The sequence below is a fragment of the Synchiropus splendidus genome, chromosome 5 (genome assembly GCF_027744825.2).
Source record: "Synchiropus splendidus isolate RoL2022-P1 chromosome 5, RoL_Sspl_1.0, whole genome shotgun sequence".
Lineage (NCBI taxonomy): Eukaryota > Metazoa > Chordata > Actinopteri > Syngnathiformes > Callionymidae > Synchiropus > Synchiropus splendidus.
Genome location: NC_071338.1, coordinates 33,495,624 through 33,519,226, shown reverse-complemented (window position 1 = coordinate 33,519,226; position 23,603 = coordinate 33,495,624). Strand labels below are relative to the sequence as shown.

General features: G+C 54.2%; 1 protein-coding gene across 5 annotated transcripts in view; it reads left to right on the top strand.

Annotated features, from left to right (window-relative positions):
• The window catches only part of phkb (phosphorylase kinase, beta), a 58,642-nt gene extending 38,021 nt beyond the window's left edge, over positions 1 to 20,621 (top strand). Inside the window, exons 10-26 of one of the 5 annotated variants that reach the window (XM_053866062.1) lie at positions 6,244 to 6,299; positions 6,582 to 6,675; positions 8,595 to 8,678; positions 9,190 to 9,294; positions 9,370 to 9,452; positions 9,565 to 9,655; positions 10,742 to 10,800; positions 10,919 to 11,081; positions 11,141 to 11,222; positions 11,426 to 11,483; positions 16,012 to 16,102; positions 16,652 to 16,857; positions 17,273 to 17,407; positions 17,990 to 18,119; positions 18,191 to 18,298; positions 18,736 to 18,879; positions 19,286 to 20,621. In XM_053866062.1, coding sequence (XP_053722037.1) covers positions 6,244 to 6,299; positions 6,582 to 6,675; positions 8,595 to 8,678; positions 9,190 to 9,294; positions 9,370 to 9,452; positions 9,565 to 9,655; positions 10,742 to 10,800; positions 10,919 to 11,081; positions 11,141 to 11,222; positions 11,426 to 11,483; positions 16,012 to 16,102; positions 16,652 to 16,857; positions 17,273 to 17,407; positions 17,990 to 18,119; positions 18,191 to 18,298; positions 18,736 to 18,879; positions 19,286 to 19,423 — 1,827 coding nt within the window. In that variant the 3' untranslated portion in view covers positions 19,424 to 20,621. Of the gene's footprint in view, positions 1 to 6,243; positions 6,300 to 6,581; positions 6,676 to 8,594; positions 8,679 to 9,189; positions 9,295 to 9,369; positions 9,453 to 9,564; positions 9,656 to 10,741; positions 10,801 to 10,918; positions 11,082 to 11,140; positions 11,223 to 11,425; positions 11,484 to 11,614; positions 11,706 to 16,011; positions 16,103 to 16,651; positions 16,858 to 17,272; positions 17,408 to 17,989; positions 18,120 to 18,190; positions 18,299 to 18,735; positions 18,880 to 19,285 lie in introns of all 5 variants that reach the window. The other 4 variants (XM_053866061.1, XM_053866059.1, XM_053866057.1 and 1 more) reach the window with 4 other exon arrangements.
• Positions 20,622 to 23,603: the final 2,982 nt, after the last annotated feature.

The window sequence follows — 23,603 nt, the reverse complement described above, 5'->3', positions numbered from 1 at the left end:
TGCTGCACATTCCAGTTTTGTTTTGTAACGACCTCACTGTCAAAGGCCTGGTGAAGTCATTGTTGCTTTGAGGCGTGTGGATCCCAGACCAGCGAGACATGGAAGACCAAGCATGAGGTGGAGGGTGGCAGTCCCCCGGACCACGAGCCAAGCAAAGCCTGGCGAAGGCAGCTGACTGCAGGACAGTCCTGAGACCAGGTGACGGGGTCGCCGCGCCTTGGTCCTCGCTGACTGCACCTCGTTCGTTCAGCGCTTCTGAAATGGTGAAACCAGTCAAGCCGATCTGGATTGACGCGGATGTTTCATGGTGACGGCACGGGCGCTTTCATCCCAGCCTGTTCGGCATCTGCTCACAGATAAAGATGTTTGTGTCAGCGGCTGCTGAGAGCAAATCTTTATTTTCCCCGCGTGTGCGATCATCTTTATCCGCGTGTTTATTTCAGCCCCTTCATTGTCATTTTAATCCCATCAGCAGCGTGACTGTAAAAACTGTGTTTATTCCCGGAGGTGCAAGCTGACGTGACGTTATTTTCCCTCACGTGCCCGAGAGTGCTCCTGTCTCCGCTCCACCAACGCATTAAGGACGGGCTGGGCGACGTGGCCTCGATTCCGAGTGGAGATGTGATTATCCAGCACATATCGCACCCAGGTGCCACGCCGGCCATTAAATATGCATCACCAGTGTGTCTCGCTGGACCAGAGCCGCGCGCTGCCACGCTTCAAATCTGTGAACTGAAGGGTGGAGTGTGTGAATGGATGCTTCATTCAACATTCATGCTCCGAGGACGGCAGCGTTTTAATATCAGCTGCTGTCGACACCTGCGGAAGATGATGAGCTCCAGTCCAGAATACAAGACTCTCACGGCTGAAAGCAAATTCATTTATGCTGCTTTTATTGGAGGAGTTCTGCTCCGTTTGTGGGTTCCGATCCAGCTTGAAGAAACTTCAGAGGGGGCTGTCACTCTCCTTGTGCTTGCACTCTGGTTTCCTCCCACGGTCCATAAACAGACCTTGGGTAGCTCAGAGGTGAGTCTTCCTCTGATGTCAGCCCTTGTTAGCTGGGACAGACCCCTCTGTGAACATGTGTCGAATCGACCATCATTTGCCCCACAACCTCAATGTGCAAGTTGGTGTCCCCGCATGCTTCAGTGTGGTCTGAACTTACCCAGAGTTATTCGCTGCACTTGTGTGCGTGCAGAAGAACCTCAGTGTATGCCTCGGTTAGGAGATCAGCCGAGTGCGTCCTACGTCTTTCACAGTCCTCAATTACAGTCTTCGGGGAGGAGAGTCCACTGATGGTCAGGTACCTCTATCATTGTGTGTCTCTATGGAAGGGGACAAAATGGCGACATCAGGGGCCCCTGTGTTGGGAGAGCCCCGTAAGCATAATGCATCAGCTTCTCTTGCGTTCAAACGTCTCCACCTTCCATTGATCTGTAGATGTGTTGGATGTGTGCTGAAGCCGTTTCTGACCCGCACAAACTGTTGAATGGCTAAATGCATGTATGGGTTGTTGGGAAATACACCTCCAATGTGTCTTCCGCGTGTCCGTGGACTCGTGAGAGAAAGTTCAAATCCAAACGAACGTCTTCCCTGATAGAGGAGTCTCATGACCCTGCCGGAGCTGTGGCTCCACAGCTGCCTGACTCAGCCTCAGCTCCAGTGGAGAGTGTAGTGGAGACTGAGACCAAGACCATCTCTGGCCCTGACCCTTTCATGACACACTTTCACTTCATCTTGAGGTGCAGTCTCCACTCATGGGTCCTGGGCTCTTGGGGTCCCGGGTGCCATGGTGCCACATTCCTGATCCGGTGTCGACTTCTCTGGGTTTGAAGTGATGTGGAGGAATCATCTTGTTGTTGCCCATTTCCTGGCCTTTTCTGGGTGAGAAGCTGTGAGCAGATGATGCGGTCCTCTCCTCTGATTGGCTGGCTCCTGCTGATGGACTGGCCCCGCCCATCTCTGGCCGGCTCCATCACTCCTCCTCCTCCTCACCCATCACTGTCCCAGAGGTTCCTGAGCTTCCTCATTCCTTCAGTTGGGGGAAGGTAGATGTTGGTCCCCACAAACTCAGGCTCCACTCAGGCTGTGTGGAGTGGTTCTGGGCTGGACGTCTCCTGGGTTCCTCCTTGGTCCTGGTATTCTTCCATCCAGGCATCTTCCCCCATGTGACCACACACTGGCCCGGGGTCCATGCAGAGATCGGGTCTGACCAGAGTCCGAGTCCAGCGGGCTCTCCTGGTCTCCATGCAGTGGAGGGAGAAGCCAACTCTTGAGTGATGTCACCAGCGCTCTCCAGCCTCTTCGTCGAGTGAGAACGCGGGTGTAACCCAGGCACTGAGGAACCGTTTCAGACTGATAGACTGGACTCTGCACCCGGGCATCGTGCTTGACTGATCAACTCCTTCCATTGGTTCCCTTCCCTCCCGGCTGTGCTGAAGTTGATCGTCGGAGAGCATCGCACCAGACTCACTTAGCAACCACGCTAGCGGTTTTGTGCTGGTCTCCTCAACCAAGCAAATCACCTCTTCTGATCTTGTGGTGATCAAAGTGACCTGAGTAAAGGTGGTTGAAGACCGATCTGTATTTCAGCTTCATGAGCGGCGACACGGCTGAAGCTTGTGCAGCCGCACGTCATGTGGTCGAGCTACGCGTCGACGTGGTTTCCTGGTCCGTCATGTGACCGTGCTCACTGCAACGCTGCCACTCTCTGGAACTTTGTTGGTGCTTATCCGTCACGTGGAAGAGTTCAGAGGTCGCCGGAGGACACGTGACCGTCTGAGACTCATCGAGCCACGCTGGTCTCCGCTTGACTCGCGGAGCGTTTGGTGGATGACTGGCTTCAGTCCAACTCTATTAATGCTTCCTGAACAAGCACCCGACAGAAGCTCCCCTCTGACAGTCACGGCGTGACGTCACACTCCCCCGGAGCTCCGTCGGCGCCGAGCAGAGCTGGCGTCTCTTCTGGTTTCACACTCTCTCCGTCTGATGCTCTTCATCTCTGGGGCGTCACACTCCTCGCTCTCCTTCTTTCACCCGCCGACTCCTTAAATGTGATGTCAGTGCTGTGATGTCGGCCCACTGCCGCTCGAGCTGAGACGGCAGCTCAACACACGAGCCTCAGAGCAACCGTTCACCCTGGCGCGCATGCGTGTGCGTGCACACGCGCGCCGTGTGAGAACAAGGTTAATGGAAAACTTTCTTTGTGTCCCCACACTGTGGCAGCCATCAGTCATCTCTCCGAGATAAGGCCGGGGTCGGCACAGGCCCCTGATGGAATCCTACAAATGTGGAATAAGCAGCGTGAGTGTGGAGGGGGAGGGGCTAAAGACCAAGGTTAGCCGGGTGACATTTGGGGAGAAGAAGTTTTCATCCAGAATCTGTTGTTGTTCCTGAACCAGTACATACCAGAAGGTGTGTTGGGCCTCAGCAGAGCAGCTCTTCAGGTGGTCACAATGTAGAGCAAGGGTGGGCAATCCGGTCCTCAAAGGGCCGCGGTGGTGCAGGTTTTTCTTCCAACCAAACAAGCTCACACAGTTTGACCAATGAAGTGGAGGTGACTGACTGAGTGATTGTACCCCTAAGACACCTGTTGGTGAAAAAGTGTCCTCTTGATTGGTTGGAACAAAAACCTGCACCCACTGCGGCCCTTTGTGGAACAGTTTGCCCACCCCTGATGTAGAGTCACTGTAGCAGCACGAGCTGTCGATGTTGTCTTGGTACTTGTGGAATTCATGGTGCGTCATGGCATGAAACATTCCTGGAGTGCTGTAGTACTCAAGACTGGTCTCAGGACCACTTTTGTCGTGTCGCGGTCTGGGACAGGGCGGACTTGGGATCACGATGAAAGCCCAGTGGAGAGCGACAGAGAAAGTGTCACCATTGGTGAAGGAAGGATTCTGGCTTTTTGTTTGGTTGTGTTTTTTTATCAGGGGTCTCAAACTGACACGCTCGCTCAGGCCTGGTCGACCCGCGGCTCTTCACCAAGTGAGCCGCAGAACTGGCTGCAGTTGCTGTTGAGATGATGGTTTATACAGGAAACGAGAGGAACAAGTCAGAGCTATTCCAGCGAGATGTCAAAATATTGTTTCAAGACTTGGACTCGCGTTTCACTTTGAAACATAAGCAATAAACCTCGCTGCACGTTCAGTGGCGATGTGAGTGGCGGTCCTCAGAGCCTCATCAGATCCACCATCAACAGGACTGACATGACTCAGTCCCACGTTTGACTCTGTCCTTCCCTCAACTAAAGGTCTGGCAGGTGTTTGGCCTGTGGTTCATTGCTGATGGTGGTCAAGTCCGTTGTCCAGTCAGGTGTCTGAAGTCTGCTGTTGGTCCGACTGCTGTTGCTTGTTTCCAGTGACTCCTGATTCATGAACCATTGTGTGCCATCAGTTTGAGGCTCCTTGTATCGACTGTCTTGCTCTGTGGTCGTGTTGACTGATCTGATTTTTCCCTCTGAAAATGATGGCAAAAATTATTGTCATCCAGTATTACAATATATTGCTGAATGAATGGTATGGCAGTGTATCACCGTGTATCGTGATACGCCTGGTAACACTCATGCCCCCACACGGCGCGGTCACTCTGGGCTGCTGCAAAGCTGTTGCTGAGTGTTGTACACTGAGAAAGAGGGAGCCGGATCCTTCATGTCTGCAGCGCGTCCTTCTTTTCAACAGCCCTAAATAAACAGACTCGGTCCAAAATGGAATTGGACTCTCCGGCTAACTCGGAAAACTAGTGAGTGCAAAGAGACTTGGAGGTCTGAAATAGTGTAGTCTGAAGACTGGGTGACTCGGTGTGTCAGAAGTGTCTGGCACCGACTTGGTTAGCTCGCAGGCCCAAGGTACCAAGTGGACTGGATGAACCGGCGCGACTTGGTGATCAACCCACCAGATGAAGTGAGGAGTCGCTCTGCTCCGCTCAGTCTGGGCCACCTTCCTCCTCCTCTTCCTCACCCCTCTTTCATGTGCTCTCAGACCTGCTGCACTGATCACAGTCATCAAACAAGGAGACGGTGCGTTCAGGGCCATTTCGGCCTTTCATCTTCCCGCCAGCGCACACGCCCATACACGCAAACACGCCACTAGTTTTTGGGTGGATAAGAGCTGGTTTTATCCAACAAGCTTGTTATCATCAATGAGAGCCGGAGGGTCACGTGGCGAGGGTGGCGACTGTGGCGGGGCCGACGGTCCCGTGGCGAGTGTAGTGGGGTGAGGGTCACGTGGGAGGGTGGCGAGGGCTTCCTCCTCCTCCTCCTCCTCCTCCTCCTCTTCCTCCTCCTCCTTCTCTTCCTCCTCCTCTTCTTCCTCCTCCTCCTTCTCTTCCTCCTCCTCCTCCTCTTCCTCCTCTTCCTCCTCCTCCTCCACCTCCTCCTCCTCCTCCTCCTCTTCCTCCTCCTTCTCCTCCACCTCCTCCTCCTCTTCCTCCTCCTTCTCCTCCACCTCCTCCTCCTCCTCCTCCTCCTCCTCCTCTTCCTCCTCCTCCTCCTCCTCTCCTTCCTCCTCCTCCTCCTCCTCTTCCTCCTCCTCCTCCTCTTCTTCCTCCTCCTCCTCCTCTTCTTCCTCTTCTTCCTCCTCCTCCTCCTCCTCTTCCTCCTCCTCCCACCTCCAACCTCTCGCCCTCCTCTTCTTCACTCCTCTTCCTGTTGCCACTTCACCTTCACCGGTGTCGTTGTCTTCTCCTCCTCTTCCTACGTCCTCGCATCCCATCATTTCTACCTCACTCTCTTTGTATTGTCCTTTTATCTACTCTTGATTCTACCTTCAACATTTCTTCTTCAGCTGTCCGTCTCTGTTCTAAATGCATCTCCCCTCTTGTCTTCCCCTTCTCTCTCTTTCTCCCCAGTTTTTGCCTTCTTCGTCTTTTGCCTTTGTCTTTTTCTTCTTCATTTTACCCATATGGTTTTCACCTTGTTTTCCCATCCCATTGCTTCTTCCTGACTTTGCCATTCCTTCCTCTCAGTTCCTGCTCCATCTTCAGGTTCGATCGCTGTGTGTCTTTCCTCCCTCAAACGTTCCCTTCTCTTCTCTCTCATCCTCTTCCTTCTCACCTGGTGCCTTCTTCTGAAACTCTCTGTGTGCTTGCTCATGGAAGGCTGCTGGTTCTATTCCCTGCTCTAGTTGGAGGACTTCCATGCTGCGTTACGAACGCTCCACGTCTTTCTCATGCCTGCCTGCAGGGGGCGCTGCAGCAGCTCAGCTGACTCAGTCTAGAAGGTGACGCGGTTCTGCTCTCTTCCAGGGTCCCATTGAGAACGACGTTGTGATCCACGTGGCGCTGATCGCCGAGAGCCAGAGGTACAGTGTGTATGAGAGTGTGTGTGTGTCTGTGCGCATCGGAAGTCAGTTGATGTGGCCCCGGGGCCGCGTGATAAAGCGAGGAGCCGATGAATTCCATCTCTATTAAAACACTATGTTGTTTATATCGAATTAACTTCTTGCAAGTCTGGGCCGTTTACAATTGTGTTTTGTATGTGTGTGTGTGTGTGTGTGTGTGTGTGTGTGTGTGTGTGTGTGCGTGTGTGCGTGCGTGCGTGCGTGCGTGCGTGCGTGCGTGCGCGTGCGTGTGCGTGTGTTTAGACTCCAAGTCTTTCTCAACACCTACGGGATTCAGACTCAGACTCCGCAGCAGGTGGAGCCAATCCAGATCTGGCCTCAGAAGGAGCTGGTCAAGGTAACACAGGCGCACACACACCTAGTGAGGACCCCTCATTTCCGTAGCCCTTTCCCCAGACTCTCCCCCTAAACCTAACCATCCGAAACACGTGGCTCAGCTGAGCCAGGACTCTGAACCAAACTGAACCCAGTTATTTTGAAGTCTTCATCCTCAGATTGAGGCAAAAATCTTTTGGGGTCCAGCAAAAGGTCCTCACAAGGATAGATAAGGTGGACAAGACCTGGCCCCAGGGCCACCACAGGCCTGTGGCGCTCAACAGACGCCCTTCACGCCAGAGTCACAGCAGTGGAGGTGAGCTAGTTTGTAGGTCTGGCTGACCTCTGACCTCCAGGATTGACTCAGGAGTAAACGAAGAAATGAGGAAGATATTTTTAATTTTATTGCGAATTTTCTAAGCTATTTTTTTAATCCATTTTCATTTTACATTTTCTTTCACCAATTTTTGTAGCACCCCTCAGAATCATTTCAACTCCTTTCACTCAGTCTGAATACATTATAGTGATTTGATCCTTTCGAGTTTTGTGTTGTTTGACAGTTTTGTCAAACAATACAATTTCGTTCAAAATAGCTTCGCATTCAGTTTTGTTAAGAGCTTGTTTGATTTCTTTCCTGTCTTTATTTGGTTTATCTGATGCTGTGGCACAGATTTTTTAAATATTCATCTATTTATTGTTTTTAATGTTTTCATTTCAACCCGAGCCCGAACCCCCTGTCGGGTCCCGCTCTCCACCCCTCTGGTGGACAGAAAGGTCGCTGCTTTCATGAAACAGTAGAACGGCCTGGACTCAGACCCAGTGCTGGTGTGGACCCTCGTCGTGTCCCTGACTGGTGCCCGAGTCTTGGCCCGGCTGGTCAGTGAGTGGAGCCGACGCTGGTGTCATGATTCTGCTCGCAGGCTTCCTCGACCTCCGCCTCCTCTCTCTCCCACCCTGGCTGCTTATTTCGGGGATTTACACGTCTCCTTAATCCTTCTCCTTTAAAACAACTGTCTCCTGTTAGTGTCCGCTCTCTCCTCACTGCTCTCTTAGCAGAGGGGCAGAGCACCACCCGCTGGCTGCTGCAGCGTCTGCAGTCGCGTGCAGCAGGAACATGGCGCCATCAGACTCAGCCTTCAGTCCAGCAGTGGACGGCGTCACCGTCCAGCGGAGAGTCGTCTACCTGCAGGAGAGCTGCTTTCTGACGCCGCTCCCTTGAAGCGTGACATTTCCCTCTGCAGAGGCGGCCTGTTGAATAATCGCTGAGCGACTTCAACACTGAAGTGAACAGGTTTCACTTGATCATACATCTGGGAGGAGGCGGGGCTTGAGGAGCGCCAGGACCAGAGCAGCTGCCTGTTGGCTGACTTAAAAAAACAAATAATGCCATTGTAAATTCAGACAACGTCAACAGGAATAAATCAGTTCAATAATAAATAATCAATTGATAGTAAATGACATTTAAAAAAAATGCCCCCACTGCCAAAAAATTAAAATAAAGTAAAAAAAAAACACAACTTTCCAGTTATATATTCATAAATGTCACAAATAGGAAAGTTTGAAATACAGTGGTACCTCGGTTTTAAATGTCCTGGAATTCGAACAAATCGGAGTTTGAACAAAAATTTCAAGATTTTTTTTGCTCCCGAAAAAAGCTGGAAAAACCATAACGTGCGTGGACCGATCAGCTGACCCACGACACACTTTGTTATTGTGTATAACGCAGCCTCTGTATGCAGACGTGTCCCGTTACTGACTGTTTTTTCTTCGTATTGAGGTGTGAAACCTTTCCTGTCTCCACACTGGACCGTGGTCGAGTGTCACAGGGAGGTGCTGGAGCGCTCACTCTGTGTGTGTGTCTGTGTGTGTGTCTGTCTGTGTGTGTGTGTGTGTGTGTGTGTGTCTCTGTCTGTCTGTCTGTGTGTGTGTGTGTGTCTCCAGGCCTATCGCTTCCTGGCCGTCAACCAGAAGCTGGGTCTGAGTGGGCGTCCTGAGAGGCCGGTCGGCTGCATTGGAACCTGCAAGGTAAACACATTTGCACACTGACCGCGTGATACACTCCTTCCATATGCCGAGGTCAAAGGTCACGGCTAGCACGCCTCCTCCTCACTCCTTCACCTCCTCCACTCTTCCTGCGGATTTAATTATTCCTGTGACTTCTCTCTGAGTGTGTGGTGTGTGTGGTGTGAGTGTGTGGTGCGTGTGTGTGGTGTGTGCAGTGTCTGTGAGTGGAGTGTGTGTGTGTGCTTCTCCTGCAGAAGCGTCAGGTTTGGCTCCCCAAATGAAGGTCGGCCCCTGCTTCGGCGGCGGCGGCGGCGAGCGAATGAATCATGTCGCGCTAAGACAATATTATAATGGAACATTTATGGGCAAGATGGCCGCCCGCCAGAGGGCATTATCGTCATCAGTGTGGCGCTGTGTGTGTGTGTGTGGAGCGTGTGTGTCGCCCACCTGAGGATTGATGGCTTGTTTTGTACGCTGCTGAGGGAAGTGGATGTGGATGTGGCGCCTGCTGAGCCGTCCCTCTTCCGCTCAGATTTATCGCATCCTGGGGAGGACGGTGGTGTGTTACCCAATCGTCTTCGATCTGAGTGACTTCTATTTGTCCCAAGACGTGATGCTGCTGATCGACGACATCAAGGTGCGTCCCTAACATTATGACCAGCTGCGTGCGTCCCGCTCCGCCAGGCTGCAGTCCCCTCTCTCTCCCCTGCAGAACGCGCTGCAGTTCATCAAGCAGTGCTGGAAGATGCAGGGCCGCCCGCTGTTCCTGGTCCTGATCCACGAGGACAACATCAAGTAGGTTCCTGGCTCTGCTCAGAGCTCACGCCCCCAGCAGCTCCACAGTCCGGAGAGTTTTCCGTCTCCATGGAAACGCCGGGGGCGACTTGTGACATGTTCCTGCCTGCAGGGGGAGCCGTTTCAACCCGGTGTTGGACATGCTGGCCTCCTTCAAGAAGGGAAACATCGGCGGGGTCAAAGTTCACGTGGACCGACTGCAGGTTGGTGCATCGTAGAGCCGCTTGTTATAACCTGAAGACTGACCATGGCTGCTCTGGGGAGGAAATCAGAGCTGGAGTCGACACACCCGCAAGCGGGATTCGAACCCGCAGCCTCCTCGCTGTGAGGCTGCAGCGCGACCTCAAACATTCACAAGCATTTTGATGGTGAATTCATGGAAATGCATCCACACTTTTTCAGCAGAAAATCAACATTGTTTTGATTTTCAATAATAATTGTAGCTATTCTGAGGAGAAGAGAAAAAATACCTTCTGAAGGACTTGAATTGGAAAATCTACGTGTTAAAAAAATGTTGAAATAGAAAAATGAAAATAGCAATATAGGTCAATATAATGTATAATAAAGATCACGGAGCGTTCATCATCAAGCAGCTCAGGGTCCGACCCCTCAAACCACCCAGGATCTCAAATTCCTCCTGAAGTCACAGTGCTGCACGAGCTATTCAGAGAGGACCAGCAGCTCTGCTCCTCATGACAATGAGGCGATAGAGTGCTGGCGTGGCGAGAATGACAAACACGGAGAGAAGAACAAACAAAGGCTCCAGAGGAAAAAGTCCTCTGCTGAGTTTCCATCCGCTCATCAATAATCCAGGCTCCGCCGACACGCCGGACTCTGCAGTTTCAAGTCGTCTCCATCCAGCCAGCTGTTGAGCTCAGGGCAGGTCGCAGGGGCAGCGGCTGGAGTGCAGCGGCCCAGTCCTGGCTCCAGTCACTCCTCATGGAGCCTCATTCTGGGAGCCCACTAGATGGCGCTCTCTGCTCTGAACTTCATTGTGAAAGCTAGAGCGCCCCCTACTGAGCTGTCTGCCCCGCTCCTCAAACCTCCTGCAGCTCTTCAGCAGGTGGTGATTGAGAGGCGTGTCCTGGCTCTGGCCCGGGGCCTCCTCCCAGATGAACACCTCACTGCTCCAGGAGGCACCACAGGAGAAGCTTCTCTCCTCAGTGCAGAGAGAAACGCTCATTGATGAAGTTGGATTTGAAACAAAGAAGACGTTTACGTGCATCAGCGTGCATCAAGGTCGTCTCTCACACAGTTGCATGTCTCCCCTCTGCCTGTTCTCCATCCAGACCCTGATCTCCGGCGCGGTGGTGGAGCAGCTGGACTTCCTGCGAGTCAACGAGGCCGAGTGAGTTGTCACTGGTTACCATGGCGACCGGGTCACTGCTGCGTGTGGGTCCGACTCGGACCTCACCTTTTGTTTCGGGAGGTAACATGAGTCCGGTGCTCCTGGTCTCTGCCTGAAGGATCCCAGAGTTCAAGAGCTTCGAGGAGCTGGAGCTGCCCAAACACTCCAAGGTCAAGCGGCAGACCAGCACCCCCAACGCCTCGGACCTGGAGCAGCAGCCCGAGATCAACGAGCTGGAGTGGATGCAGAAGTCCACTGAGGAGATCATGCAGAAGTTCCACGTGAGTCCGGGGACTCGGCCGTCTGTGGCAGAGACTCTGACTCTTGCCTGTGTGAGCAGGACTGCGAGTGCCTGGCGAGTCAAGCCCAGCTGGCTGTGATTCTTCTGAGGAGGGAAGGTCCCGACTTCCTGTCCAGAGACGGTGAGAACGTCCGAGTCCCATCTTCACCATCACTATCCAGTAGTTTGAGTCAAGTCCACTCTGTAGTTAAACAGACACTGGGACTCCCAGGTCAAGAGTCATGGTGGCTGCAGCGCGAGTGTTTCTGAGCAGAAAGGAGTCAGTGCAGCGACTAGACTCATGAGAGTCTGAGCTCCATAATCTGAAAGCCTTTTCTTCTGCAGAGAACCTGATGGAGGAGCTGGAGAGGATCTACAGGAGAGCCGGCACCCGGAAGCTTTGGTCTGGTTCTGACTCACTCTCACTCAGACTCACACGCGGTCCTGTCTCTTTCCTCCCTCTCTCTCCTCTCACTTGACCACGTTGAGGGTTGTCAGTCTCGTAACGTGTCTTTTAACCCGAACACGCTGCAGGCAGGCCGTGCGCCACTCGGCCGCCATTATCAAGAAGTTTGCCGGCTCGATAGCGCCACACATTACCTCGATTCTGGTGCACGGGAAGCAGGTAACGGCCAGCCGCGGACTCCTGCATGTGTAGCCCTCAGTGCCGACCTTACACTCCACGACTTTGCCGTCTGTTTTGGCTCAAATGCTGTCGCACAAGTGTCCATGCTAATCGTTAGCCTAGCGCTGGAACATTCTGCCACACATTTCAAACGTGTGTTTTTCACACCTCAAACAACTCCCAGTCTGATGGTGTGTTCTTGTTGTACCAGAGTCTCTAGGGTTCAAGGGTCAGCCATGTGACCCATGGCGCTAATGGCGCTAACATGGCTTGTACGTGAGTCTCTGGTGAGGCCAGTCGCAAAAGTCGTTCCAGGCCATGACTGCGGCGGAAATATCTGGCGAGGACCGTTTCACGCAGACCGACTGACCGTCCCGTACCAATCTGTGAAGTCGTCAGGTGTAAGGACGGCAACCGCTGCCTCTGAGATGGAGCGCCCGGCGTGACGTTAGCGTGGAGAAGCAGCCTGGCGCGAGTGGACCTGCTGAATTGCTGCTGGACCAGTGGTCCTCATCCCTCCGACTAATGCTTCATAACAACTTCTAACCTCATGACGTCAGAATGGCGCCGTCACGCTCCGGGTTCTCTCTCTCTCTGGGGGCGGGCCGTAGCCGCCGGCTGGCTAGCTGTGGTGCTGTGTGGTGAGTGGCCGGTCGTGCCAGTCCTCATAACCAGGCTGTGATGTTCATCCACCCACATCTGCACCAAGCCCTCTCTCACCCGTCAGTCATGCTGCTTGCTTCTGTGTGAGGATGCAGCGCTTTCAGTAGCCGTTCCCTGTGCAGGAGGCTGCAACACCGCCACCACTGAGCAGTGCTGCGGCTGCAGGATGGTCCACAGGCGCGTCAGACTTTTTCAGATTCGGTCACCTGCTGTTTCCCAGGTTTATGTTCGACAAACTACATGTGAAACCACATTTGGATGAAAACGTCATTTTGGTAGCAGAAAGAACTGGAGGTTAATCTGCGCCGCTGAAGAGAATGAGTTCTTGATACGAGGCGTGCGTAATCTGTGTAGTGTGTCATCTGGCCTGTCGCCAGGATTCTTGCCTTAATCTGACCAAAAACTCACTCTGGAACTTTGATATTGCCTCAATCTGATCGGCTGAGTTTGATCCATTGTTATGTGTCATGTCAATTTAATCCAGATTACTGGTATAATCTGCGTTCAACATGGTGGTTCATGTTGAGATGGGATCAACTGATGATCAATTATTCAGAATAATCAACTTCAAATAACAGATTGAAGTCGTTCAGGCTTGCTGAATGACTTCAATACTTCAATAGTCTGGTTAATGCCAGATTATGGAATCCGACTCTTTATTTGCCCTTCTTTATTCCGTTTAAACCACTGAGATCCAGGAAGTGAAGTCCGTTGGATCTTGGTGTTTCTGGTCCTCTCAGCATCAGATCTTGTCTGAGTCTGGTCCACACTGTCAGTCATCATCTGTGGAGCCGAAGCAGGAGAAGCTTCTGGGCAGGTGATGGTTTGAGAGCTGTGTAGCCGAACATCACACTGACAACGTGAACATCACAACTTCCTCTGTTGACTTCACTCTTTTGTAGGGACGGTTGATATGGACCAAAAAAGTTATGTCATTTCAGGGATAATGGTCAGGATAAATCCACGTTCCTCTCCTCCATGTGCTGGACACTACAGTCTCTCTTGACACTGTTAGATGATGGAGTGGAGTTTGTCTCCAACACCATGGTTTGTTGATGTCTCAATAGAACAGTGAACACTGCAGTGCAGAGATGAGAAACTCAATGTCTGATAAAAATCAACAGGGATCCAGAGACTCAGAGTCGACCAGTGTCATCAGAATCAGAATCAAATGTAGTGCCGAGGTCAGTGGGGAGCCCACCAACTAGAAAGTGTTTTGGAAGTGCTGACAGAAAATAAATAAAAAATAAATAAAATAACAACAAGGCTGTTCAGGAATTCAACAGTCTGAGGGCCGAGGGGAAGAAGCTGTTCCTGTGACGGGAGGTTCTGGTCTGGATGGACCGTAGCCTCCTGCCAGAGGGAATAGGAACAAACAGTCCATGTCCAGGGTGAGAAGGGTTGAAGGCTCTGATCCCACCTGCACGTCTCTGGGTCCTGGAGACATACAGGTCCTGAAGAGGTGGCAGGCTGCAACCCATCACCTTCTCAGCAGAACGTAGGATGCGCTGCAGTCTGCTCTTGTCCCTGGAGGTGGCGCTGTTGTACCAGACGGTGATAGAGGAGGTGAGACATGACAAAGGTTCAAACTACCATGGTGAAGCAAAGCCCACCACACTCTCCACAACTGTCACACGCCGTGGAGCTGGAGAGCACGGCACCGTCACCGTCTCCTCAGGTTCACGTGTGCAGGTCCAATGCAGCCAGTGAGCCGCGTCTTTATCCAGTTTAAGGTGAGATGCAGAGTTGTCACTGTGGAGGTTGAGTTTGGCGGGATATGGTGTACGATACGTTATCATTCGTCCCTACTCAATGGTTCCAGTCCTCCAGTTAGATGGCAATGTAATCCATATTCATCCATCTGGTCTTCACATCATCAGGATGATGACTGATTCTTCACCTGTCTAAACAACTCAATCCGTTATCGTCTCCTCTAATCTGTGCCAGAATCTTCGTTGGGTCTGACTGACGTGGGTTTAATGGGTTCCCTTGGTTCCATCAACTTCAGCGTCTGTCCATCTACTTTCAGCCATAATCTGGATGAGATTGGCTCAGATTATGGGTCTGAATTTACATCAACTGTGAGGTAAACTGGAGGCTCCTCCAGGTGAACCTTGTCAGCCTGTCCACTCCCTTAGTTCTGGTCTGAAGTCGACTTCTGAACGGTGATCACCACCTCGGGGGGGGGAGGAGGAAGGGTTGGGGGCGAAGCTGATTTTCACGCTTTGAGAAAATTGTATCAGCGCTTCAATTTACTCTCTCGTTTCCTGAACATCAGACAGGAAGTGAAGCCTGAAATGGGTTTTGTGAGGAAGGGCGAACACGACGCTCCGTTGTTACCTTTCTCCAGGCCGCTCTGAGCCAGTGGGAGGAGCGCCGTGCGTGCGTGCGTGGGGGTGGGGGGCGTGTGTGATGGGACTCATGTACTCATGACTGCGGCGCCTTGTGTTGGCTTGTGTGGCCTCGACTCTCCAGAGAAATGAGTGAACATTAAAGTCGGCAGATGCCAGCGACGTCTCTGTAGAGGGCGCTGCTGGGGGCACTCGGCACACAGGTGTAATGACTGCGCGTCAACATCTTCTGGTCAAGTTCCTTCAAGTCCAAACCATCCTTCTGTGCTCTCCCTCTTCTCAGTCCTGATGGTCCGGTGAGGCTCCATGGAACACTGTCCTCATCTTCAGCCCACGAGATGGCGCTCTCTGCTCCGAGGTCTTTGCACCGAAATGGAGAGCGCCACCTAGTGAGCTGTGAAACTGAGGACACTGTTTCGTGAAGCCTCACCGGCCCATCACTGCTTCTCATGCTAACTCTCCACGACAGTCTCTCACGACCAGCCAGAACATTATGACCACTTGACTGTAGTCTTCCAATGGAGATCTTGGTGGTCTCCACCGGACACAGAGGTGTCCAGTGGCCTTCGCTGGGTCATCAAGGTTGTGCTGTGGGACGTGACACACTCTCTTGGACCGACTCACCAGCCACTGTCCTCAGCTTCTGCTGAAGGAGACCCTCAGTGGAAGAGCCTGTCTGAGTTACAGAGGAGATTCAGAACAGAGTCATGGTGAGGACCTACCCGACCATGGTGAGGGTCCTCCGAGTCTGCCCCACCTCTCTCTCTGCAGTCATCCATCTTGGGTCCGTTCATCCCCCTGAGGATCAGCTCCTCGGCTGGGGTCTGGCTCTGGGTCACCTCTCTCCGTCCTCCTTTTAGACGGCTCCAAAACATTTCCACCACTGACTGAACGGTAGTTACCATGTGGGTGGTTCAAAGTAATGCGGTGAACACCCCCAAACAGAAGGGACGCTTTTGTTGAAGCAGGACAGTCAGGGGGGGTGGCAGCTCCATGTGGGACGGTAAAACTGGACCAAGTGGTGTGGCAGCTTCAGTGCCGCTCAGAAAGTGGTGGGTGGAGCCGAGAGTGAGAGTCTCTGTGGAACCACAGCTTCAGGAGGCTCTGGGAACGGGTGGGATGAGGCTCACACCCTGAGCCTTCGGGGGGCAGTGGTGAGTCAGCGCTGCACAGGCGTGACTGGCAGGGTCCCAGGTGAGCCAGGTGGTCATAATGTCAGCGCTCGTGGAAGCAAGGTGCCAGTCCAAGTCCAAGGTGTGTTCTTCTGAACCGTCTCTCTTGTCGCCCACTAGGTCCGTTGTGCGTCTTGCCGCCAGTCTCTTAACTAAGCTGGTGGACAGCCTTGCCCCCAGCATTACTAGTGTTTTAGTGCACGGCAAGCAGGTGAGTGGCCGCTCGGGCAGCAGGGGGCGCCCTGACCTCCGCATGTCAGGCTCTTTTAATGTTCACTGATTTATGTCCGGAAAGTGAGAATGGAAGCTCTTCACGCTGCTGACCTCTGACCTCTGCTGGCTTGTGCTCTCCTCACTGCTGCATGTGCGTGCGTGCGTGTGTGTGAGTTGTGTGCGCTTCATGATCCGACCCGAGAGTCAGCTTGGTGCCGACGTGCGTCACTCTGAGCCTCCTCTCCGTCCCATGATCCTGGAGGAGCTCCAGCCGGGCGAATGGCTGGCGGAGAGGAGAGACGCTGTCACAGCGCCTCCAGGAGGAGCCCGGCGGGATGACCAGTCACTTCATAGCTCGCTGAAGTGACCGGTCTTCGGACTCGTCTGAGAGCCCATGCCAGGTCTGAAGCAGGTCTTTGACCTGGATTGGAGCCTGAGGTCAGCTCCGGGTCCTCCACCTGAAGGTCGTCGGCGCCACAGTGTCCCGACTCTCGCGGTGGCCGGCAGGCGGCGGGACGTCACAGCTCCGTCTCTCCCTCACACCCAGGTGACCCTGGGCGTGTTCGGCCAGGAGGAGGAGGTGATCTCCAACCCGCTGTCGCCCGGCGTCATCCAGGGCATCATCTACAGCAAGTGCTGTCCACACGGGGGCGAGCGCGAGGCCGTGCTGCAGCAGGAGCTGGTCATCCACATCGGCTGGATCATCTCCAACAACCCCGAGCTCTTCAGCGGGATGCTGAAGATCCGAGTCGGGTGAGAAGCCGCCCTTCCATGTGGCTGTTGTTGTCGTCGTCGTTGTAGCAGTGGTGGTAGAAGTGGTATTTTAGTGTGTGGGTGGAACGCACGCTGTCTCCCATGCACTTGTGTGTGTGTGTTCCACCAAACTTGTTTTTGTATCTGGGTTTCATGTGTGTGAGACTGGTGGATCCTCACTTGTGGGGACCTATTCTTGACAAAACACTGTCCTTGTGAGGACTGCATGACCTTGTGGGGACCATTAGCTGGACCCCACAAGGGTGGGGGGCTAGGGAAAGGGTGACGGTCAGGAGAGGTCCTCACAAGGATGGTGCGACCAACCCGTGCATGCATGCATGCGTGCACGTGTGTGTGTCAGTGTGGGCTTGGTTCTCCAGTCTCTCATCTCTCTCTCCCCTCCCTCCCCCCACAGCTGGATCGTCCAGGCCATGAAGCAGGAGCTGAAGATCCGAGCTGGAGATCTCCCTCCACAGGACATTTACCAGCTCTCGCCCAGTGACATCAAGCAGCTCCTGCTGGACGTGCTGCAGCCGCAGAACACCACGCGGTAACACGCACGCACACCTGTCTCGCTCTGTTCTTGTGAGGACCTCTCCTGGCCATCACCCTTTCCCCGGCCTCTCCTCCTAAACACATGGCTGACCTGGACCAGGACTCTGGACCAGACTGGAAGCCAGTTATTTTGAAGTTTCAACCCTCAAATTGGGGCTGAATCTTCCAGTTAGGCATGAGGTCCTCACAAGGGAGGATAAACACACGCGCTGGCTCTTATCTCACTGCGCTTTAATTCTATTATCTTCATCAGCGAGGACGTCGTCTCCATTATCCACTGCTGAAACTCAATTTCCTGGCGGGAATGATTCCACTTTTATCTCATCTCATCGCGCTTCATTCAGATCAGCCTCGCCACAATTTCCTCCTTCGCTGCACGTTTCACGGCCCTCCGCTGGCTGGCGTCGCTAATGGAGGCTCGGCAGGCGTCTGGGTCTTGTGTCCGGACGGCAGACGTCAGCTGGGCCTGGTTCTGACCCGAGCTGACTTGCGCGAGTCGCCCGCACATGTCTCGACGTGTTGCTCTTTTCTGTGCTTTCGCATTGGTCTGGCTTCACTCTGTCACTGAACACCTCAGGTCCTGGCTGAACCGGCGCCAGATCGACGGCTCTCTGAACCGGACCCCTCTGGGCTTCTACGACCGGGTCTGGCAGATTCTGGAGCGCACAGCTAACGGCATCCTGGTGGCGGGGAGCCACCTGCCCCAGGTAGGCGCCGCAGCTGACGGCGGCGGCGAGCAATGCGGCGTCTCTCTGAGGTTGTGTCTCTCTGTGAGCAGCAGCCCACGCTGTCCGACATGACCATGTACGAGATGAACTTCTCTCTGCTGGTGGAGGAGACGCTGAAGAACATTGTGCGGCCCGAGTACCGGCAGATCGTCGTGGAGGTAGAGTTTTGCACCTGTCGCCCACCAGAGGGCTCCACTGAGCCAGCACACTCACACAGCCAGACTGTCGTGTCACTCTCAGGACACTGTAGTCGCCACTACGAAGCTTAGTTGAGTCCCACACGACCGACTGAGTCCCACACACCCCACTGAGTCCCACACACCCCACTGAGTCCCACACACGACCGACTGAGTCCCACACACGACCGACTGAGTCCCACACACCCCACTGAGTCCCACACACGACCGACTGAGTCCCACCCCTCCAGTGCGCAGCCAGTCCCTCAGGCTCTTGTCCGGGTTGGACGTCACATTCAGTCACAGATCTCCTCCGTGAAGGTCCCTTCTGGTCCTGAAACCAGGGTCTTGAATACTCTTATTCTGAAAACCAAGAACAGGAAGTGACGTGGGCTTGTTCTGCGGCGTCTCCCCGGCAGCTCCTGATGGTGGTGTCTGTGGTTCTGGAGAGGAACCCGGAGCTGGAGTTCACCGACAAGGTGGACCTGGACAGCCTGGTGAGCGAAGCCTTCAGCGACTTCCAGAGGGATCGCAGCAGCCGCCATGACGGCGAGGACAAGCAGGTGAGAAGACCTCATGGAGTCATGGAGACATGGACCAAGGTTCCATTGTTGTGTGTCTACCTGACAATTCTGAGAATATCAGCAGTAATCCAGCGCTCCTGATCACAGGGTGTCCTGGTTCATCTTTAGTGTTTTTCTTTTGACTTGTTCAGATTAGGTTAGATCAGATAAGATCAGATCCGATCCACGGTGTTGTCCGATTCCCCTCCTCTCTTTCCCACGTCTTTTCCTCCACCCTCCAGCCAAGGTGTGTGTCCTGTGTCTGACCTGAAGTCTGCCGTCTGACCAAAAGGGGGCGCTTCAGGCCCATGTCTGTCTGATGGCAGCTGTCGAGTGCGCTGCCTCCCGCTGCGGCCTGGAGGAGCTGCTGACTGCTCCTGTGTGTGTGTGTGTGTGTGTGTGGCAGGACGACATGCAGGCCTTCTACAACACGCCCCCGGTGGGGAAGCGGGGCACCTCCAGCTACCTCACCAAGGCTGTGATGATCCTGCTGCTGCAGGGCGACATGAAGCCCTGCAAGGACGACCCCTGCTCCGTCAGCTAGAGCCTGGCCGGCTCACTGCGCCCCGGGGTCAGGCGTGATTGAGAAGCTCCGCCCCCACAGCATCTCACCTGTCAGTGGTCTTTGTGTCAGCGCATGTTTGTCTGTGAAACGGTTCCCGTCACCTGTGGTGGAAGCTCAGAAGGATCTGCAGCGGCTGAGACGAGCCTCACGTCTGGGACCGCCCCTCTCTGTCCACCCAGCCAATAAAGTTGTCATGAAGCTCACACACACAGCCGTGTTTGACTCTCTGTCCTAGTGGGGACCTCTCCTGGCCATCACCCTTTCCCCAGTCCCTCAACCGAACCATCCAAAACACATGGCTCACCTGAACCGAACTGGAACCCAGTTTTCTTCAAGTGTTCACCCTCAAATGAGAGCTTAACCTTGTGAGGTCCGGTCGAATGTCCCCACAAAGTCACACGGTCCTCACTGTTTTGTCAGTAGTTGGTCCCAACCTAGGATAAACAGCCACACACACACATCAGTTAGCCGCTGTGTGCCACTGGACTGTGAGATGAAACCAGGGTTCCCAGAGGAACCTGCATCAGCACCGCTGCGGCTTCCAGCTGAGCGACCGTCGTTCAGGAGGAGCATCCTCACGTGTGTGTTGAGTGGTGGTGAAGCGGGATGGGAAGGTAAGTTTGTATTCTTCTAACTTTGTTTCTCATTAGCCAAACTCTGCCGGGTGCTAGCGTGGACGCGAGCGCGCTGCTAGTGCTAACAGGAGAGAATCCTCGGGTGTTCCTCACGATTCACAGCTTAAGTCATCACGACACGCAAGCTGCTCAGCAAGGCAGCCATCTTGTTTTTTTGGTTTTAATAGATTTTAACTTGCTGTGTTTTGTTGTTCCGACGGCCTGGAACTCCACGCCCATCACTCGTCGGCAAGTCTGGAACTGGATCCTTCAGCTGGTTAGTGAGGTGTTCATCTGGGAGGAGGCGGCGGGGCCGAGCCGGGACTCACCGGAGAGACGCGATGTCTCTGGGTGAGGAGCAGGGCTGCTGCCCCCTCGACCTCAGCGGCGCCCAAACACCACAGACGGAGAAGACGGAGAGACGTTTGCTGACAGGTGAGACGGAAAACTACGGAGCCCTGGAAGTGACATGCGTGGGTTTGTTATTTTTCTCGAGATGACAATTATCTCGAGATACATTCGTACACGTCAGCGCATGCGTGACGGTAAACGGAGGCGCCTCACTGTCATCGCCTCTCACAGGTGAAACACGTGTGATGTAATACCAGCATCCACCACGAGGTGCCGATAGATCACAACAAATGCGTCAGCGGACGGAACTGGCGTTTGAGAATCGGTGAGTGTCCAAGAGCTGTGTTTGATCAAAACCTCGAGCCTTTCAAACATGATGTCAACATGTCAGAGCCGCGGTACAAGGTCAAAGTAGCGGCTTCTCCTCAGGGGTCAGGTGACCCTCTCCGCCCTGCCTCTGACTCCACAGACTCACTGCTGACAACGAGGCCCCAGTGACGTCATCTCTGACTCTCCTGACTCTGACTCCTGAGTCTCCGCGCCAGTGACCTCCTCCGTCCTGCGGTGCTTCGCTCGGGCCGCAGATCTTGGACCAACCCCCTGACCTGGACCTGAGGGACTCATCTGGACCCAGCCGTCCTCTGTGCACCACCATGGCGGCGCTCGCGGGAGCGTGCACGCTCTAATAACGGCTTCATTACACGCCGACGGTTTACAAAAGCCTTGTTGGCCAACAAACGTGGCCTTGGAGCCGCAGGAATGTGATGCACAAGTGATCAAAGAGCTGGTGTTGACAGTGAAGCGCTGCGGCGCTGCCAACCTTCCGCAGCTTTTGTTGAGGCGGACCGCAGCACCTGCTCGGCCCAACACTCTCACTCGCAGTCTGGACCCTGAAACAACAGGCGGACGACGTGGGTTCAGCGCCAGTGTGCGGCAGGTCAACAGGTGTCCGTTTGGTGGCCCTCAGCCAAGCTGCCGCGCACCGTGATGTGCAGCCACTTCTCAGAAACTGGTCCCCACAGGGACGTCAGGCTTCATGAAAGAGCGGTCACGAGGTGGCGCTCTCAGTTTGTAAACGTTGTGTGAAAATAAGGTTTTAGAGTGGAGAGCGCCTGAAGATGAGGTTTCATGAAGCCTCACCAGCCCCTCACGTGCCTTCTGTCCAAGCACGGTGCGTCACCGCCTCAGTGGCGCCTGCCAGTGGCTCTGTGCCGCCGCCTCGTGTCACAGAAGCGTTGGGCCTGACCGCGCCTTCCTCCGGCACCAGGGCCTCAGTCCGACGACGGCTCGGCGGGCGGCGGCGCTGACCGGAGCTCTGGGAGGTCGAGGGGAAACTGGAGTCAAGTTACTATCCAAGTGGCCTAGGGGGCGCTCTGCTGGAGCCATGTGGGACCCGGGCCCGGTGACCTGGTTTCACCAGGCGCTGTCCCCGGCACGGGCCAAACCAGGCCTGGAAAAGCACCAACAGAAGCAGCAGTGATCCGCGAGGACTGGAACATCAAGTGATAGTTAGTGGTGTTTTGTTTGCCTGTTCCGTCCGTGTCTCACTGGCCTGCTCTTTACTGGGTCACTTCTCCTGCGCGCTGGGAGGGTGTCGGGCCGCCTCTGTGACTGGCTGACTGAGGACCGCGGTGGTGAGAGGGAGCGAGCGGGCGACGCCCCACGCTCGGGCTGTGATGCGAGGACACGGCCCACACAGCAGCCAGGACGCCAGTTCACAGACGCGGTCATGTCTTCTCTCTTCACCGAGGGCCCAGTGGCCTGTGATGTGTCTCCGCTTGAACCTGCATACTGGAGAGCGTGTTCCCGCGCTCTAATGGTTTTCTTTGTGCTGGCGTGTGTTTACATCTGCTGTGGCGACTGTCTCATTATCGGTAATGGAGCTGTCTTGGGCTGAAAACTCTGCTCGGAAATGAATGAAGACGTTCAAGCTCTGGTCGCCGCCGGCAGCGAGGTAACTCTCAGGTGTTTGATGTAACTGCTGAGTGAGAAGAGGGGGACGTGATTTACGCACGTTTGGCTCTGACGCGCTGCTGAATGTGGCGGAGGAGGCGGGGTTTGGCGGCTGGCTCGGTGGCGCCTCCTTTGCCAGGCCTTCCTTGTGTTGTCGCTGCAAGGTCCAGATGCTTCCTGGCCGAGCAGGTCTTGTTCTGCTGTCCAGGTCTGTGACGGTTGGAGCGCTAAGCGCGGTCACACCACTGTGCAGGTCCAGCTAAGTTCTGACTTTTAAAACGCATGTGAACAGCTTAGTCCGACTGCTGGAGAGAAACTGGAATCTCTTTGAATTGGACTCCACGACCTGGATAATGCGGTTAATAGCTGGACTCAGCTAGCATGTAGCCAGTAACTGGACTAAGCTAGCATGCAGCCAGTAGCTGGAGTAAGCTAGCATGCAGCCAGTAGCTGGAGTAAGCTAGCATGCAGCCAGTAGCTGGACTAAGCTAGCATGTAGCCAGTAGCTGGGCTAAGCTAGCATGTAGCCAGTAGCTGGACTAAGCTAGCATGTAGCCAGTAACAGGACTAAGGGTTAGCTGCACTTGCATATTAACTGCAAAACCTGGTGAAGGCAGCGTGTTGAGGATGATGGCGGCTCTGTGGCGGTGACGGCGTTGAACCATCAGTCGCTGATTCCTGAGCTCTGCAGTGAAACTAGTGAACCAGTCAGCACCATCACTGTCTCCAGTAGAGCAGTGTGAAGCGGCAGGTCCTTGAAGCCAACACAACACAACACTGTTGTCAAGAGCTGCAACGCCGTCGGCGACGGTTCACCGCACCAAGGCTCCGCATTTAGACGTCTCCAACTGTTGCGCAGGCACGCGCTAAAAAGGTTGCGGTCATGCTAGAAATCACAAACAAACACGCCAACAATGGCCAGGCGCTATTTGCGACTGTGGTGAGAGCGGCGTCGCTGACAAACACGACACTGACGCTCTGTTCTGGAGACATTCTGGACTCGGCCGAGTTTGCACCAGGTCAGGAGGTCGCTGGCGTTGTTGGGGACTCATCTGAACAAGACTGTCGAGTCTCTCTGGGATGACTGAGCTTCTGTCTATGAGAGAGACTCTTCCCAAACTGGCAGTCATGGACGTGAAGGACACGCCCACCCGACCTCCTGAAGGTTGCTCAAAGTCCACTTTGAAATGTGTCGCCTCCTGCTGGCCAACAAGTGGATCCTGGGGTGGATTCTCAGCTGC